The sequence below is a fragment of the Belonocnema kinseyi genome, chromosome 6, assembly GCF_010883055.1.
Source record: "Belonocnema kinseyi isolate 2016_QV_RU_SX_M_011 chromosome 6, B_treatae_v1, whole genome shotgun sequence".
Lineage (NCBI taxonomy): Eukaryota > Metazoa > Arthropoda > Insecta > Hymenoptera > Cynipidae > Belonocnema > Belonocnema kinseyi.
Window position 1 is genome coordinate 29,716,179 of NC_046662.1, and position 16,369 is coordinate 29,732,547.

Genomic DNA, 16,369 nt, shown 5'->3' on the forward strand with positions numbered 1-16,369 from the left:
AATTTAAAATATTTCAATCATTTTACAAAGATTTCATAAGACTTTCCAAAATTTAAAAGATCTTAAAAGATTTTTTAAGTTTTTTAAATATTTCACAAACATTTCAATGAAAATTTTGTTAATATTTCAAAATATATCACAAATATTTAAATGATATCGCAAATATAGATTTCAAAAATTTCACGAAGGTTTTGAAAGATCTAAAAAAAAAATTTCGAAAATTTCAAAATATTTCAAAAAGATTTCACAAACATTTTTAAGATTTCAGTTTTAAAAATTTAAAAGATCGTAAGAGATTTTTAAAATTTTCACAATATTTGACTAACATTTCAATGAAACGTTTGTGAATATTTCAAAAAATTTTGACAAGATTTGTAAGATTTCAGAAGGATTTGAAGAAATTTAAAAACATTTAACAAAGATTTCACAAGAGTTTCCAAAAATTGTTAAATCGTAAAAGATTTTTAAAGTTATCAAAATATTTAAAAAAGATTTCATAAGAGTTTTCAAAATTTAAAAGATCTTTAAAGATTTTAAAAACCTTTTTAAATATTTCACAAACATAGTAATGAAACGTTTGTGAATATTTCAAAATATCTCACAAATATTTCAATGATTTGACCAGACAAGGATTTCCAGATATTTCACAAAGATTTCACAAAGATTTATAATATTTCAAATTTTTCAATTTTTCAACAGATTTCACAAATATTTAAATGATATCGCAAATATTTGACAAAGGCTTCAACGATTTCAAGATTTTCAATCAGTTTCAAAAGGTTTGCGAACGATTATGAAAAATTTCAAAAAAAAATTTATTTTGTAAACAATTGAAAATATTTCACGAATATTTCAATGATTTTAAAAATTTCACGAAGGTTTTAAAAGATCTGAAAGAAAACTTCGGAAAAAGTCAAATATTTCGAAAAGATTTCCTAAAAATTTTTATGATTTCAGAAGAATTTAATAAATTTAAAAAGATTTAACAAAGATTTCACAAGAGTTTCCAAAATTTAAAAGATCGTTAAAGATTTTTTAAATTTTCAAAATATTTTACAAATATTTCAATGAAACGCTTGTGAATATTAAAAAATATCTCACAATGAATTGACCGAAAAAGGATTTCAAAATATTTCACAAAGATTTTTTAAAAAATTTCTAATATTTCAAATTTGAAAATTTTTTAAAAGATTTCACAAATATTTAAATGATATCGCAAATATTTGACAAAGGCTTCAACGATTTCAAGATTTTTCAAAATTTTCAAAAGGTTTGAAACGATCACAAAAAATTTCAAATTTTTTAAAAATATTTTGAACATTTGAAAATATGTCAATTATTTCACAAATTTTTCACAATTTTAACGAAGGTTTTAAGAGATCTCTAACAGAAATTCGAAAATTTCGCAATATTTCAAAAAGATTTTACAAATATTTCAATGATTTCACAATGATTTAAAAAATTTCACAAAGATTTTAAAAGATCTGAAAACAAATTCCAAAATTTGAAAAGATTTCACAAAGATTTTTAAGATTTCAGAAGGATTTAAATAAATTTAGAAACATTTAACAAAGATTTCACAAGAGTTTCAAAACTTTAAAGATCATAAAAGATTTTTAAGATTTTTAAAATATTAAAATATTTTAAAAAATTTTTATCTTAAAAGATTTTTAAACTTTTTAAAATATTTCACAAATATTTAAATGATTCCACAATAATTTAAAAAATTTCACGAAGGTTTTAATAGATCTCAAAAAATACTTCGAAAATTTCAAAAGATTTCACAAAGATTTTTAAGATTTCAGGAGGATTTAAGTAAATTTAAAAACATTTAACAAAGATTTCACAAGAGTTTCAACAATTTAAAAGATCATAAAAAATTTTTAAAATTTTCAAAATATTAAAATATTAAAAAATTTGAAATCTTAAAAGATTTTTAAACATTTAAAAATATTTCAATAATTTCGCAAATATTTGACAAAGGCTTCAAAATATTTTACGAATATTTCAATGATTTCCGAAAGATTTCACAATAATTTCAATGATATCGCAAAGATTTGAGAAAGGTTCAAAAGATTTTTTTTTAATTTCAAAAATGTTTCAAAGATTTCAAAATATTGCATTTATTACACAAATATTTCAACGATATCAAAAGATTTAATTGATTTCACAAAGATTATTAAGATTTCAGGAGGATTTAAGTAAATTTAAAAACATTTAACAAAGATTTCACAAGAGTTTCAACAATTTAAAAGATCATAAAAATTTTTTAAAATTTTCAAAATATTAAAATATTAAAAAATTTGAAATCTTAAAAGATTTTTAAACATTTAAAAATATTTCAATAATTTCGCAAATATTTGACAAAGGCTTCAAAATATTTTACGAATATTTCAATGATTTCCGAAAGATTTCACAATAATTTCAATGATATCGCAAAGATTTGAGAAAGGTTCAAAAGATTTTTTTTAATTTCAAAAATGTTTCAAAGATTTCAAAATATTGCATTTATTACACAAATATTTCAACGATATCAAAAGATTTAATTGATTTCACAAAGATTTTTAAGATTTCAGGAGGATTTAAGTAAATTTAAAAACATTTAACAAAGATTTCACAAGAGTTTCAAAAATTTTAAAGATCATAAAAGATTAAAAAAATTTTCAAAATATTAAAATATTAAAAACTTTTTAAATTTTAAAAGATTTTAAAACTTTTAAAAATATTTCACAAATATTTCAATAATTTCGCAAATATTTGACAAAGGCTTCAAAATATTTCACAAATATTTCAATGATTTCCAAAAGATTTCACAAATATTTCAATGATATCGCAAAGATTTGAGAAAGGTTCAAAAGATTTTTAAAAAATTTCAAAAATGTTTCAAAGATTTCAAAATATTACATTTATTACACAAATATTTCAACGATATCAAAAGATTTAATTGATTTCACAAAGATTTTTAAGATTTCAGGAGGATTTAAGTAAATTTAAAAACATTTAACAAAGATTTCACAAGAGTTTCAACAATTTAAAGGATCATAAAAAAATTTTTTAAATTTCAAAATATTAAAATATTAAAAAATTTGAAATCTTAAAAGATTTTTAAACATTTAAAAATATTTCAATAATTTCGCAAAGATTTGAGAAAGGTTCAAAAGATTTTTTTTAAATTTCAAAAATGTTTCAAAGATTTCAAAATATTGCATTTATTACACAAATATTTCAACGATATCAAAAGCTTTAATTGATTTCACAAATATTTTTAAAATATTCGTATCATTCTAATATAAAATATCCCCAATCAAAATAAAATTCTACCTAGGAGCTAAAAAGAAATTCGTCAAAATATAAAAAATATACAACTAGACTAAGAAAAAAAAAAAAATACTTACACTCCTGTTATCCTTGTTTTTTTCACTTTTCGAAATGGCCACATCGTAATCCAGCATTTTGTGATACCTTTTCGTGATCAAAATTTCAGGCCCTTCCAGAAGAGTTATTAAATCATTCAAGGGTTTTTTCACCCTCTTTTCCACGCATCGTTCCAAGTCTTGCAAAAATTGTGTTCTGATAATCGCTCGAGCCTTGCAGAGTTGATAAATCTCAGTACTCGGCGTGCCCTGATGATACTGATTCAACAATTCGGATAAAACTTCACTGCATCTAATCTCTTCGCTCAAATGATAAACGCACTGTTGGACATCGCGAACCAATTGTTTCGCGCATGTCTCGACCGATTTAAATTGTTTAGTTAGCTCCTCGTATTCTGCGTCTGGGGTCAGATTTGTGGAACCAAAGGAGGCTGAAATCATTGCAATCGATCGCGTCGACTTCTTCGTAACAGAATGCATATTTATCTTGTATATTTTGCGCATTAGAGTATTATCAGTTTCCCAGTATTTAGAAATTATGTCCTTTCTTCGTTTAGATTCGTTGATGTTCTTCGCTACGTTTGACATCACTTTCCAGGCTTCCTCTAATTTCGGTTTGTCCACGTGATCATCTTCGGTATTCTGTCATTTTTTATTTTAACATTTTTTTTTATATTATATTTATTATACAATGTATCGAGAAAAAAAAGTTGTTTGAGCAAAGTTCTAATACAGCGTGGCGGTTTTATTTGAAGAAAAGAATTCCCGGACATTTATCGGTTTTTTCCTGGTTCCCAAACATTTTACAAGAGTTTCAAAAATTTAAAAGATCTTAAAAGATTTTAATTTTTTTAAGATTAAACATTTGGTGAATATTTCAAAAGATTTTTAAGATTTCAGAAGGATTCAAATGAATTTAAAACATATGAATCATTTTACAAAGATTTCACAAGAGTTTCCAAAATTTAAAAGATCTTAAAAGATTTTAAAACTTTTTTAAATATGTCACAAACGTGACTAGGATTTCCATATTTTACAAAGATTCTTAGAATTTCAAAGACATTTCGAGACTTCGCAAAAATTTCAAAAAATTTCTCAAAAACTACAAAAACGTTACGGAATCCACAAAGATTTCTAATATTTCAAATTTGAAAAATTTGCAAAAGACTTCACAAATATTTCAATGATGACGCAAAGATTTGAGAAAGGTTAAGGAGATTTCAAAAAATTTCGAAAATGTTTGAAAGATTTTAAAACATTTCACTTATTACCCAAATATTTCCACGATATCAAAAAGATTGAAGAAAGTTTACAAAGATTTCAAAAAGTGTCAAAAGGTTTTAACAAATTTCAAACATGTTTAAAAGATTTTAAAACATTTCATTGATTTCACAAATATTTCAAAAGAATCAAAAAAAAACATATTAAAGATTTCAAGAATTTCACGAAGGTTTTAAAAAATTTTTTTAAAACTTTGAAGATTTCAAAATATTTCGAAAAGATTTCACAAAGATTTTTAGGTATCAGAAGGATTTCAAATAAATTTAAAAACATTTGACAAAGATTTCACAAGCGTTTCAAAAATTTAAAAGATCCTAAAAGATTTTTAAAATTTTCGAAATATTTTACAAATATTTCCATCATTTTACAAAGATTTCATAAGAGTTTCCAAAATTTAAAAGATCTTAAAAGATTTTTTAACTTTTTTAAATATTTCGGAAACATTTCAAACAAACGTTTGTGGATATTTCAAAATGTCTCACAAATATTTTAATGATTTCACAAAAAGTTCACGAAAGTTTTAAAAGATCTAAAAAAAAACTTCGAAAATTTCAAAAGATTTCACAAAGATTTTTAAGGAGGATTTAAATAAAGTTAAAAACATTTAACAAAGATTTCACAAGAGTTTCCAAAAAATTTTAAATCGTAAAAGATTTTTAAAATTATCAAAATATTTTAAAAAGATTACATAAGAGTTTCCAAAATTTAAAAGATAGATAAAGATTTTAAAACTTTTTTCAATATTTCACAAACATATTAATGTAACTTTTGTGAATATTTCAAAATATCTCACAAATATTTCAATGATTTGACCTGAAAGGATTTCTAATATTTCACAAAGATTTCACAAAGATTTCTGATATTTCAAATTTTTCAATTTTCCAAAAGATTTCACAAATATTTAAATGATATCGTAAATATTTGACAAAGGTTTCAACGATTTCAAGATTTTCAATCATTTTCAAAAGGTTTGCGAACGATTATGAAAAATTTCAAAAAAATTTTAAATTTCACAAGAGTTTCCAAAATTTAAAAGATCGTTAAAAATTAAAATTTTTTTAAATGTTTCACAAACATTTCAATGAAACGTTTGTGAATATTTCAAAAGATTCCGAAATGATTTCACAAAGATTTTTAAGATTTCAGAAGGATTTAAATCAATTTAAAAGCATTTAAATCATTTTACAAAGATTTCACAAGACTTTCCAACATTTAAAAGATCTTAAAAGATTTTTTTAATTTTCAAAATATTTGACAAAAACTTCAATGAAACGCTTGTGAATATTTTAAAATATCTCACAATAATTTGACCGAAAAAGGATTTCAAGATATTTCACAAAGATTTTAAAAAGATTTCTAATAGTTCAAATTCGAACAATTTTCAAAAGATTTCACAAAGATTCTTAAGATATCAGAAGGATTTCAAATAAATTAAAAAATATTTCACAAACATTTCAATGAAACGTTTGTGAATATTTCAAAATGTCAAAGAAATATTTCAATGATATCGCAAACATTTAAAAATGGCTTCAACGATTTCAAACATTTTCAAAAAGTTGAAGAACGATTACAAAAAATTTCAAATGTTTCACAAATATTTAACAGATTTGAAAATATTTTAGGAATATTTCAAAGTAACGTTTTTGAATATTTCAAAATATTTCGAAATTTCAATGAAAAGTTTCTGAATATTTCAAGAGATTTCGAAGAAATTTCAAAAAGATTTTTAAGATTTCAGAAGGACTTAAATAATTTTAAATACATTAGAATCATTTAACAAAAATTTCACAAGTTTCAAAAATTTTAAACATCGTAAAAGATTTATTAAATTTTCCAAATATTTCACAAATATTTCAATAGTGTTTCAAATATTTAACAAAGGTTTCAACGACTTCAAGATTCTCAAAAGGTTTGTGAACGATTACAACAAATTTAGATTTCTAAAAAATATTTGAAACATTTGAAAATATTTCAATTATTTGACAAAGATTTCAAAAATTTGACGAAGGTTTCAAAATATCTCTAACAAAAATTCGAATATTTCAAAATATTTCAAAATATTTCGAAAAGATTTTTAAGATTTCAGAAGGATTTAAATAAATTTAAAAAGATTTCACAAGAGTTTCAAAAATTTAGAAGATGTTAAAAGACTTTTAAAATTTTCAAATCTTTGACAAACATTTCAATGAAACTCACAAACTTTTCATTGAAATGTTTGTCAAATATTTTGAAATTTTTTAAAGTCTTTTAACATCTTCGAAATTTATGAAACTCTTGTGAAATCTTTGTAAATTGATTGAAATATTTTTAAATTTATGTAAATCCTTCTGAAATCTTAAAATCTTTTCGAAATATTTTTTTACAAAATCATTTAATAGTTTACAACATAGTTAAATCGGTTAACAAACTGTTGATTTTTCAAAAAAAAAAAAATATGAATAGTCTGCATTTTTAAACCATAAAAATTCAAATTTTCACAAAAAAATTAAGCAGATGAATTTCTACTGAGAAAAATTAATTTTCAATTAAAACAACGATATAAACGAATTTTCTAAAAAAATGTTGAATTTTATACAAAATTTTTTAATTTTCTACAAAAATAGTATAATCCTGAACCAAAACAGATAAATCTTGAACTAAGAAGTTGCATTTTTAACGAAAAAGAGATAAAATTTCTACCAAAAACTGAATTTTCTACCAAGAAAAAATGTTCAGTCAAGAATCAAAAATAATGTTAAGCAAATTGTTGAATTTTGATTTAAAAAATAGGTTGATTTTCTACCAAAAACCACGAATTTTCAACAAAAAAACATAATTTAACCAAAATGTTGAATTTTTAACCAAAAATGGAGTGGATAAATTTTCATTGAGAATGAATTTTCAACAAAACAGTTTAATTTTATATCAATTTGCTGAATTTTCAAGTCCCAAAATGCCTAATTCTCTATCAAACAATTTAATTTTAAAAACAAGAACATGAAATAACAACAAAAAAAGTTAATTTATGATTAATCAGTTGACTTTTTAAACAAAATATTTGAATTTGTAGTTTAAAAAACTTGTTTACAACAAAACGAATTTTTAGTTTAATTTTTTAGCCAAAAAAAACGAACTTTCAACTAAAATTTTGAATCTTCAACGAAAAAAAAAATGAAATTTAAAACAATTCGTTCAACTTTCAACCAAGGAGTGGAATTTTTAATTAATAATTTTTTTGGTTCAAAATTCTACTTTTTAGTAACAAATTCTACTATTTAGTTAAAGATTGATACTATTTTATTGAAAATTAAAGACTTTTATTAAAAATTCATTGTTTTTGTACAAAAAATTATATTGTTTAGCAGAAAAATTTATTTTTTTTATTAAAAATTTATTTTTTGGTTGAACATTCATCTTTTTTGATTGAAAATTAATTCTTTTTATTTTAAAAGTCTATTATTATTGTATTTTTGTTTGGTAAATAATCGCTTTTACTTGAAAAACATACTTTTTGTGAAAATTCAACGATTTTTTTTTTAAAGTCATCGTTTTTGGTCGAAAATTTATACTTTTGTAGAAAATTCATATTTTTTTGTGAAGAATTTATCTTTTGCTAAAAAAATCTCTTTATTTTGTTGTTGAAAATTCACCTTTTATATTTGAAAGTTAATAATTTTTTATTGAAAAGTCTACTATTATATTTTTGGTGTTCGGTTCGAAATTCTACAACTGTTTGAATGTTTGTATTGATACTTTTTGGATTGAAAATTCTCTTTTACTTTAAAAATCGTCTTTTTGGGTGGAAAATTCAACTATTTGCTAAAAAAAATATCACCTTTGGACTAAAAATTCATGTCTTGGTTAAAAATTATATTATTTGGTTGAAAATTTAACTGTTTTGTTTAAAAGTCATCTTCTTTGGTTAAAAATGGATCCTTTTTGATTTAAAGCTAATTATTTTTATTTGAAAAAAAAATGATATTCTTATTTCAGAATTAATCTAAATTCAACTATTTTCTTCCAAAGTACTCTTTTTTTATGAAAATTTCAACTGATTTATTAAATACTTGTATTTTTTGATAGAAAATCAATCCTTTTGGTGTAAAAATTATCATTTGTTAGAAAAGTCATAATTTTTAGTTGAGAATTCGTCTTCCTTGCTTCAAAATTAAACTAACTTTAAAAATATTCATCTTTTCAAATTTTAAATTTAAGATTATGTTTGAAAATGCAACAAATTCTTAAAATAGGTGACAAAAGGTGACAAAATTGAAAATAGGTGACAAAAGGTGAATAGGTGACACTCTGTGATGACTGCTTTTAAAATTTTCAAAATATTTGACAAACATTTCAATGAAAGGTTTGTGAATATTTTAAAAAATTTCAAAGAGATGTAACAAAGATTTTTATAAATTCAGAAGGATTTAAATAAATTTAAAATGATTTTCAAACATTTTAATCATTTTGCAAATACTTCACAAGAGTTTCAAAAATTTAGAAGATCTTAAAAGATTTTTTAAATATTCAAAACATCCCACAAACATTTCAATGAAACGCTTGTGAATATTTCAAAATGTTTCAATATTCCAATAAAACGTTTGCAAAAGTTTCAAAAGATTTCAAAAAGATTTCACAAGGATTTTCAAGATTTCAGAAGGATTTAAATGAATTTAAAAACATTTCAATTATTTTACAAAGATTTCACAAGAGTTTCTAAAATTTAGAAGATCTTAAAAGATTTTTTAAATATTTCAAAATATTTCGAAGAGATGTAACAAAGATTTTTGTGAATTCAAAAGGATTGAAATAAATTTAAAAACATTTCAATCATTTTACAAAGATTTCACGAAAGTTTGAAAAAATTAGATCTTAAAAGACTTTTAAAATTTTCCAAATATTTCACAAACATTTGAATAAAACGTTTGTGGATATTTAAAAAGATTTCGAAAAAATTTCACAAAGCTTCGTAAGATTTCAGAAAGTTTTTAATAAATTTAAAAGTATTTAACAAACATTTAAATCAATTTGCAAAGATTTCACAGGAGTTTCCAAAATTTAAAAGATCTTAAATGATTTGAAAAATTGTCATAACATTCCAATGAAACGCTTGTTTATATTTCAAAAGTTTTCGAAAAGATTTCACAAGGATTTTTAAGATTTCAGAAAGTTTTATATAAATTTAAAAAATTTCACAAACATTTCAATCCTTTTTACAAATATTTCACAAGAGTTTCAAAAATTTAAAAGATCTTAAAAAATTAAAATTTTTTAAAATATTTCACAACCATTTCAATGAAACATTTTTGAATGTTTCAAAAGATTTCAAAAAGATTTCACTAGGGTTTCAACATTTTAAAAGATCTAAAATGATTTTTAAGATTTTCAAAATATTTCACAAACATTTTCGGTATTCTGTGAATTATTTATTTTTTATATTATATTTATTATAAAATGTAGCGAGAAAAAAAGTTCTCGAGCAAAGTTCTAATACAGGGTGTCCGTTTTATTTAAAGCAAAAAATTCCCGGCCATTTCCCGGTTCGCAAACATTTTTCAAGGTCAATGATATTTAAAAAATCGAACACTAAATCTGAAAATTGTTCCATGCGAAATAATAAAACCTGAACTGCAAATGAAAAGCACTCAAAGGAAACTCTTGAACTTTTAAATTTAAAAATTAAAGTTAAAAGGTTGTTTCATTCAACAATTTTGTATTCAAATGATCAATAATTTAAACGTAAAAAATTGAAGCTACTAACACTTTTCAACCCAAAAATTTTAAATTAAATTCAGTGAAACTGCCATTTTCAAAGTTTTAAACTTTACAAACTGTAGATTTCAAAGATTCAGATTCAGTTCCAAAAATGTAAATCGTCGTTATCATTTTTAATGCTCTAAATTGAAGAATCAATCAATCAATTTAAAAATCTTCAAAATTGTACAATTTTAAGCAATTTTAAATTATAATGCCAGCTCAGAAGTGGTTAAAAATTGAAAATTCCCTGCTCAAATCCCTAATTTTAATTCTCTTGCCAACATTTCCTGTTCAAATCCAGAATGTTAATTCTTTTCCAAAGTTTTTCAAAAATACCTCGTTTCAACCCAGAATTATAATTTTGTTTAAATTTTTCTGTAAAATTCCCTGTTCCATTTCATAATTTTAATGTTTTCAAAAATATTCCGTTTCAAATTAGAATTAGAATTAATTCTTTTAAAAAATTCCCTGTTCCACCTCGGAATTTATTTAAATTTTTTATTTCCCATTTCCAATATAATTTATAATTATTTTGGATAAATACCAATTTCAACTCAGAATTGTTTAAAATTTGAAAATTCCCTGCCCTAACAAAGAGTTAGAATTCTTTGGCAAAATTTAATGTTCCCATTCAGAATTTTGTTCCTTTTCGAAAATTTATCGAGAATTATTCTTATGCTTGATACATTTCAGTTCCAATATAAATTTGCACGAAATTGGAATTTCCCTGTTTAAATTCAAAATTACATTATTTTAATTTTAAATAGTTTGAAAATAATTAAGATGCTTTGAAATTTTATTTTTAAATCTTGAAACATCTACATGCTGTTCAGCATTTTTTCAAATTAATTTTTTTTTGTTAATTCTGTCAAATTAAAGAAATTTTCTTTAAATCTTCCACCATTCATTTTTGAAAATTTTGTAAGTCGTTATAAATCTTTTTTAATATTCGCTTAAAATTGTTTTATTAGAATACAAAATCATTAAAAATTTTCCTAGAAAATGTTTTTTATTCTTCTGAAGCCTGTCAAAATTCTTTAAAAGCTTCTACATTTTTTGTTCGCAATCTGCCAAAATCTATATTTGATTATAAATTAGGCCGCGGCCTGTTTGCACTGAAATTTGGGTTCAAAGTTTAGTTTTTTTTTGTTTGGTTTTTAATATTTAATTTCTAATTTCTAATTTTTAAATAAACAGTCAGATATTTCTGAATATTGAGTTAAATAAAATCAAGTATTATTTGCTTTGTAAATTTTAAAGTACAATTCCAATTAAAAAAAAATAATTGATTTATATTCACAGTTGATCAAAATTAAACTAATCATTTAAAACGATTCAAATCAAAGCTGGAAGGATAATAAAAACATTTTTTTAATATTCATAGGAAAATTGAAAATGAATTGTCATTTTCAAAAGTTTCAAAAAAGACCCTGGAAGATTTTAAGATTTTTTTTTTAATTTGTAGGATTTTCTAAAAATTGTAGGAAAAATGCTATTCATTTCAAAGTATGTTTAAATGTTCTAAACAAATTTTCACACGCTTCGTTTAAATTACTTGATATTAGTTTAAATTTTTAATTAATTTCGAATCTTTTTAAAACATCTAAATATCTCTTAAATTTACTCAAATTTTTTCTATAAATCATAAGTGTTCAATTATTATTCATACCTAAAAATCCAACAATTTCGCTTAATAATTAAACATTTTTTAAATAGAAAAATAAAAAAGTAACATTAAAAGTTTAAAAGCTTTTCGCAATTTCAACAATTCAAAGCTTTCTATGTCAAACAATTAAGTTTCAAATTGTATACTTTTAAATATTTGGTTTCATTTAACTCGTCTTAAATTAACAATCAAATATTGCTAAATATTAAATAATTATTCTTTTTCTCAATTAAAATTTGTAAATGAAACGGGTCAAAAATTTAATAATTCAGACTTGAGCATTATTTTTAATTTAATGAAAGCCTTTAATTGCAAATATATTATCATCAAAATAGTTTATAAAGTTTCAATCCCAGCTTTAAATTTTTTCAATAAATAAGACTTTCGCAATGGAACAGTAACAATTTGGAAATTCTTAAACTTTGAACGAATTTAGAATCTTTTTATCAAATAAATCATTGCTCAGTTTTTAATACTTAAAGTACAGATCCATTAAAAAAAATTATTTATTTATATTTTTAATTGACAAAAAAAAACTTCAACTCCAAACTCTTAATTTTTAATTGATTACGTCTTGTATTCGATAAATATATCCACTTACCTTAATTAGTTCATGCAACAATAAAGGGTATTTCAAAATTCTTTGGACGGGTTTTATCAAGATGGAATCCATATCAAAGCAGGTAACTTGGCGACGCAATGTTTCGACTCCTTTATCAAATACCACCATGATATCTCTATTTTCTTTATACTGCAAAAAAAGTATTTAAAAAAATATATCTTTTTCCAAACTATTCGAAAAATCAGGGTAGCGATTCGGCGCACGACTTTAAATTTCCGGTCATTTCCCTGTTTTTCCCGGTCAAGTTTTTCAATTTTCCCAGGAAAAAAAAACAGATTTTCAACGAAACAATTTAATTTTCAACTAAAACAGTGAATCTTTAATTAGAATAGTTGAACTTTAGACCAACCAAACGAATTTCTGAAAAAAAACAAGGCAATATTTCAATAAAAAGTTAAAAATATAAATTTTTTATTTGAAAAATTAATGTTCAACCAAAGAAATTCATATTTCAATAATATGATGGAATATTCAATTAGTATACTGAACTGGAATACCCAATTGAATTTTTAAAAACAAATTAATTTTCACCAAAAAAAAATGTATAAACCAATACTTAAATAAATTGAATTGAAACTTTTTAAAAATAATGTTTAAACAAACATAAATAAAGAAATTGTATAAATTACTTATATTATATATATATATAAATTATTAAATTATTAAATAAATAAATTTTCAACCAAAAAAAAATAATTGTAAACCAAAAATTGAGTACTTATATTTTAGTCAAAGAATGAATACTCAGCCAAAGAGATATATTTTTAACTAAAATGATAAATATTTAACTGAAATGCTTTATTTTTGAATAGAAAAGAATTTTTAAACAAGAAAATTAATTTTCTACAAAAAAATATTTTTTAACAAAATAAGAAGACTTTCAACTGGAATAGCTGATTTTTAGACCAACAAAAACAAGTTTCTGACAAAGACAACAAGACAATATTTCAACAAAAAGTTAAATGTATAAATTTTTTATTTGAAAAATTAATGTTCAACCAAAGAAGTTCATTTTTCAATTAAATGATGTAATATTCAATTGGAATACTCAATTGAATTTTTAACAACAAATTAATTTTCACCAAAAAAAATTTAGCAACCAATACTTAAATAATTGAATTTAAAATTTAAAGAAATAATGTTTAATTAAACATAAATAAATCATATAAATTTTAAAAGATTTACAAAATTTTCAAAAATAATTTTGGAAAATTTTAAGGAAACTTTTTAAAATTTGCATGATAATTGTTTATCTTTTGAAAGCTCCTAAATATTTCTTAAAATGACTCACATTTTTTCTACAAATGTTTATTTGTAAATTATTTTTTAAATATATTCTATTTAAAGCAATTTAGTTTCAAATTGCTTACTTTTAAATAATTGCTTTTTAATGTACGTGTCTTAAAAAGGAATAGTCAAATATTGCTTGATATTCAATAATTAATCTTTTTCCTAATTTAAAAATTTAAAATTGATTGAGTTAAATATTGAACATTTTAGACTGAAACAATATTTTAAATTTACACTTTCAAATTGAAACGGTTTAATTTTGAACGCTAAAATCTGAAAATTCTTAAATTTTGAACTGATTTAAAATCTTTTTGTCCAATCGTTTTTTGTTCACTTTTTGATACTTAAACTATAGATAGTTAAAAAACTTATTTATTATTTTTCATTATTTATTAAATAAAAATTATTTTTGTTTGTTAATGTTTAAAAATAATTTCCATAACTAAGTATTAACACGTTTCATTTTTGATTGAAAATTAATCTTTTTTTCGTTGAAAATTCAACTATTTAGTTAAAAATTCGCATATTTTGTAGAAAATTAATGTTTATGGTTAAAACCGAATCTTCTTGCTTGAAAATTCGTCTTTTTTTATAGAAAATTAATATTCCTAGTCCATTCAGTTTTTGGTTTAAAAGTTATCTTTTTTAGATACAAAGTTAACCATTTGATTGAAAATGAATGTATTTTGTTAAAAGTTTTTTTTTTTTGGTAGAAAATGAATATTCGTTTCTGAAAATTCATTTTTTTCGGTGAAAGATTAATAATTTTCGTTAAAAATTTCTTCCGGTGACTGAAAATTTATTTATTTAGTTGAAAATTTGTCTTTTAGATAGAAAAAAATCTTCTTCGTTAGAATTTCATCTTTATGGTTAGAAATTCAACTAATTTGTTAAAAATTTGGTTTTTGGGGCGAAGATTTATAATTTTAATTTAAAATATTTTTGCCTGTAGAAAATTTATCTTTCTGGTAAAAAATACATACCTTTTGTTAGGGATTTGTATTTTTTGGTAAAAAGTTGATCTTTTTGCTCAGAATTTCAACCAAATTCATTTTTTTGGAGACAAAATTCCAATTTTGAGTTTAAATTCCATCTTTTTTCTTGTAGATTTAGTAGACAAATTTTTTTAATTTATATTTTAAAGTTTGAAATTGAACATTTTCGTTGAAAAATCATCATTAACGGCGGAAAATTAATTCTTTTACTAAAGAAGTGTACTATTTCACCTTTGGTTTGAAATATAAAATTCACCTTATTTTCAGTTGAAAATTCGACATTATTAATAGAAAATTAATCTTTTTGGTTGAAGATCCATCATTTTACTAGAAAATTATTTTTTTTCATTGAAAACTAATTTTCTTAAATGGAAATATAAATATTCAATTTTTTGTTGAAAATTTAAGTTTTTCAGTTAAAAATTCAGGTATTTTATTGAAAATTCGTCTTGTTTTGTATGAAAACATTTTCTTAAATTGAATGTTTAACTATTTTATGTTTGATTTAAAATTTACATTTTGAAATTTAAACTATTTAGTGGAAAATTCGTTATTTTTTTGTGAAACATTAATATGGTATTATTGATTAAAAATGTATTTCTTTGGTTAAAAATTCAACGATTTCCTGGAAAATTCATTTTTTGGATAAAAATGATTTTTTGTCTATTTGTTAAAAACTGAATTATTTTGTTGGAAATTGTTTGCTCGATGTTTGAAAATAATTTTCATTACTAAAAATTAACATGTTTCATTTCTAATTTGTAGAAAATTAATGTTTATGGTTTAAACTTAATCTTTTTGTTTGAAAAATCGTCTTTTTTGATAGAAAATTAATGTTTTTAGTCTATTCAGTCTTTGGTTTAAGTTATCTTTTTTAGATAAAAAATTAAGCATCTAAATGTAACTTAATATATTTTCTCCATTTTTTTTTTTTGCAGAAAATTAATGTTTGTTTTTGAAAATTCGTCTATTTAGTTGAAAATTAGTCTTTTTTAGTAGAAAATTAATCTTTTTGGCTGAAAATTCATTTTTTTCGTAGAAAGATTAATTATTTTCGTTAAAAATTTATTTCTGTGACTGAAAATTTATTCATTTTGTTGAAAATTCGTCCTTTAGATAGAAAAATAATTTCCTTGGTTAGGAATTTATCTTTATGGTTAGAAATTCAACTATTTGCTGAAAAATTCAGTTTTTGGGGTAAACATTTATAATTTTCATTGAAAATATTTTGTTTCTGTTTATTAGAAAATGTATCTTTCTGGTAAAATTTGTGTAGATAAAATTCAAAATTTTAGTTCAAATTTATCTTTTTAGTTGATAAATCACATATTGGGTTAAAAATTCATCTTTTTTCTTAAATATTTAGTGGACATTTTTTTCATTTATATTTTGATTTAAATTAAATATA

At 21.8% G+C, this 16,369-nt stretch overlaps 1 protein-coding gene across 1 annotated transcript in view; it reads right to left on the reverse strand.

Annotated features, from left to right (window-relative positions):
- Window positions 1-16,369, reverse strand: part of LOC117174114 (dynamin-binding protein-like) — a 63,903-nt gene that overhangs the window by 16,819 nt on the left and 30,715 nt on the right. The window contains exons 5-6 of the mRNA XM_033362885.1: window positions 12,656-12,805; window positions 3,396-4,016 (exon numbers count right to left, since the gene is read on the reverse strand). Of these exons, the coding sequence (XP_033218776.1) occupies window positions 3,396-4,016; window positions 12,656-12,805 (771 nt within the window). The remainder of the gene's footprint in view (window positions 1-3,395; window positions 4,017-12,655; window positions 12,806-16,369) is intronic.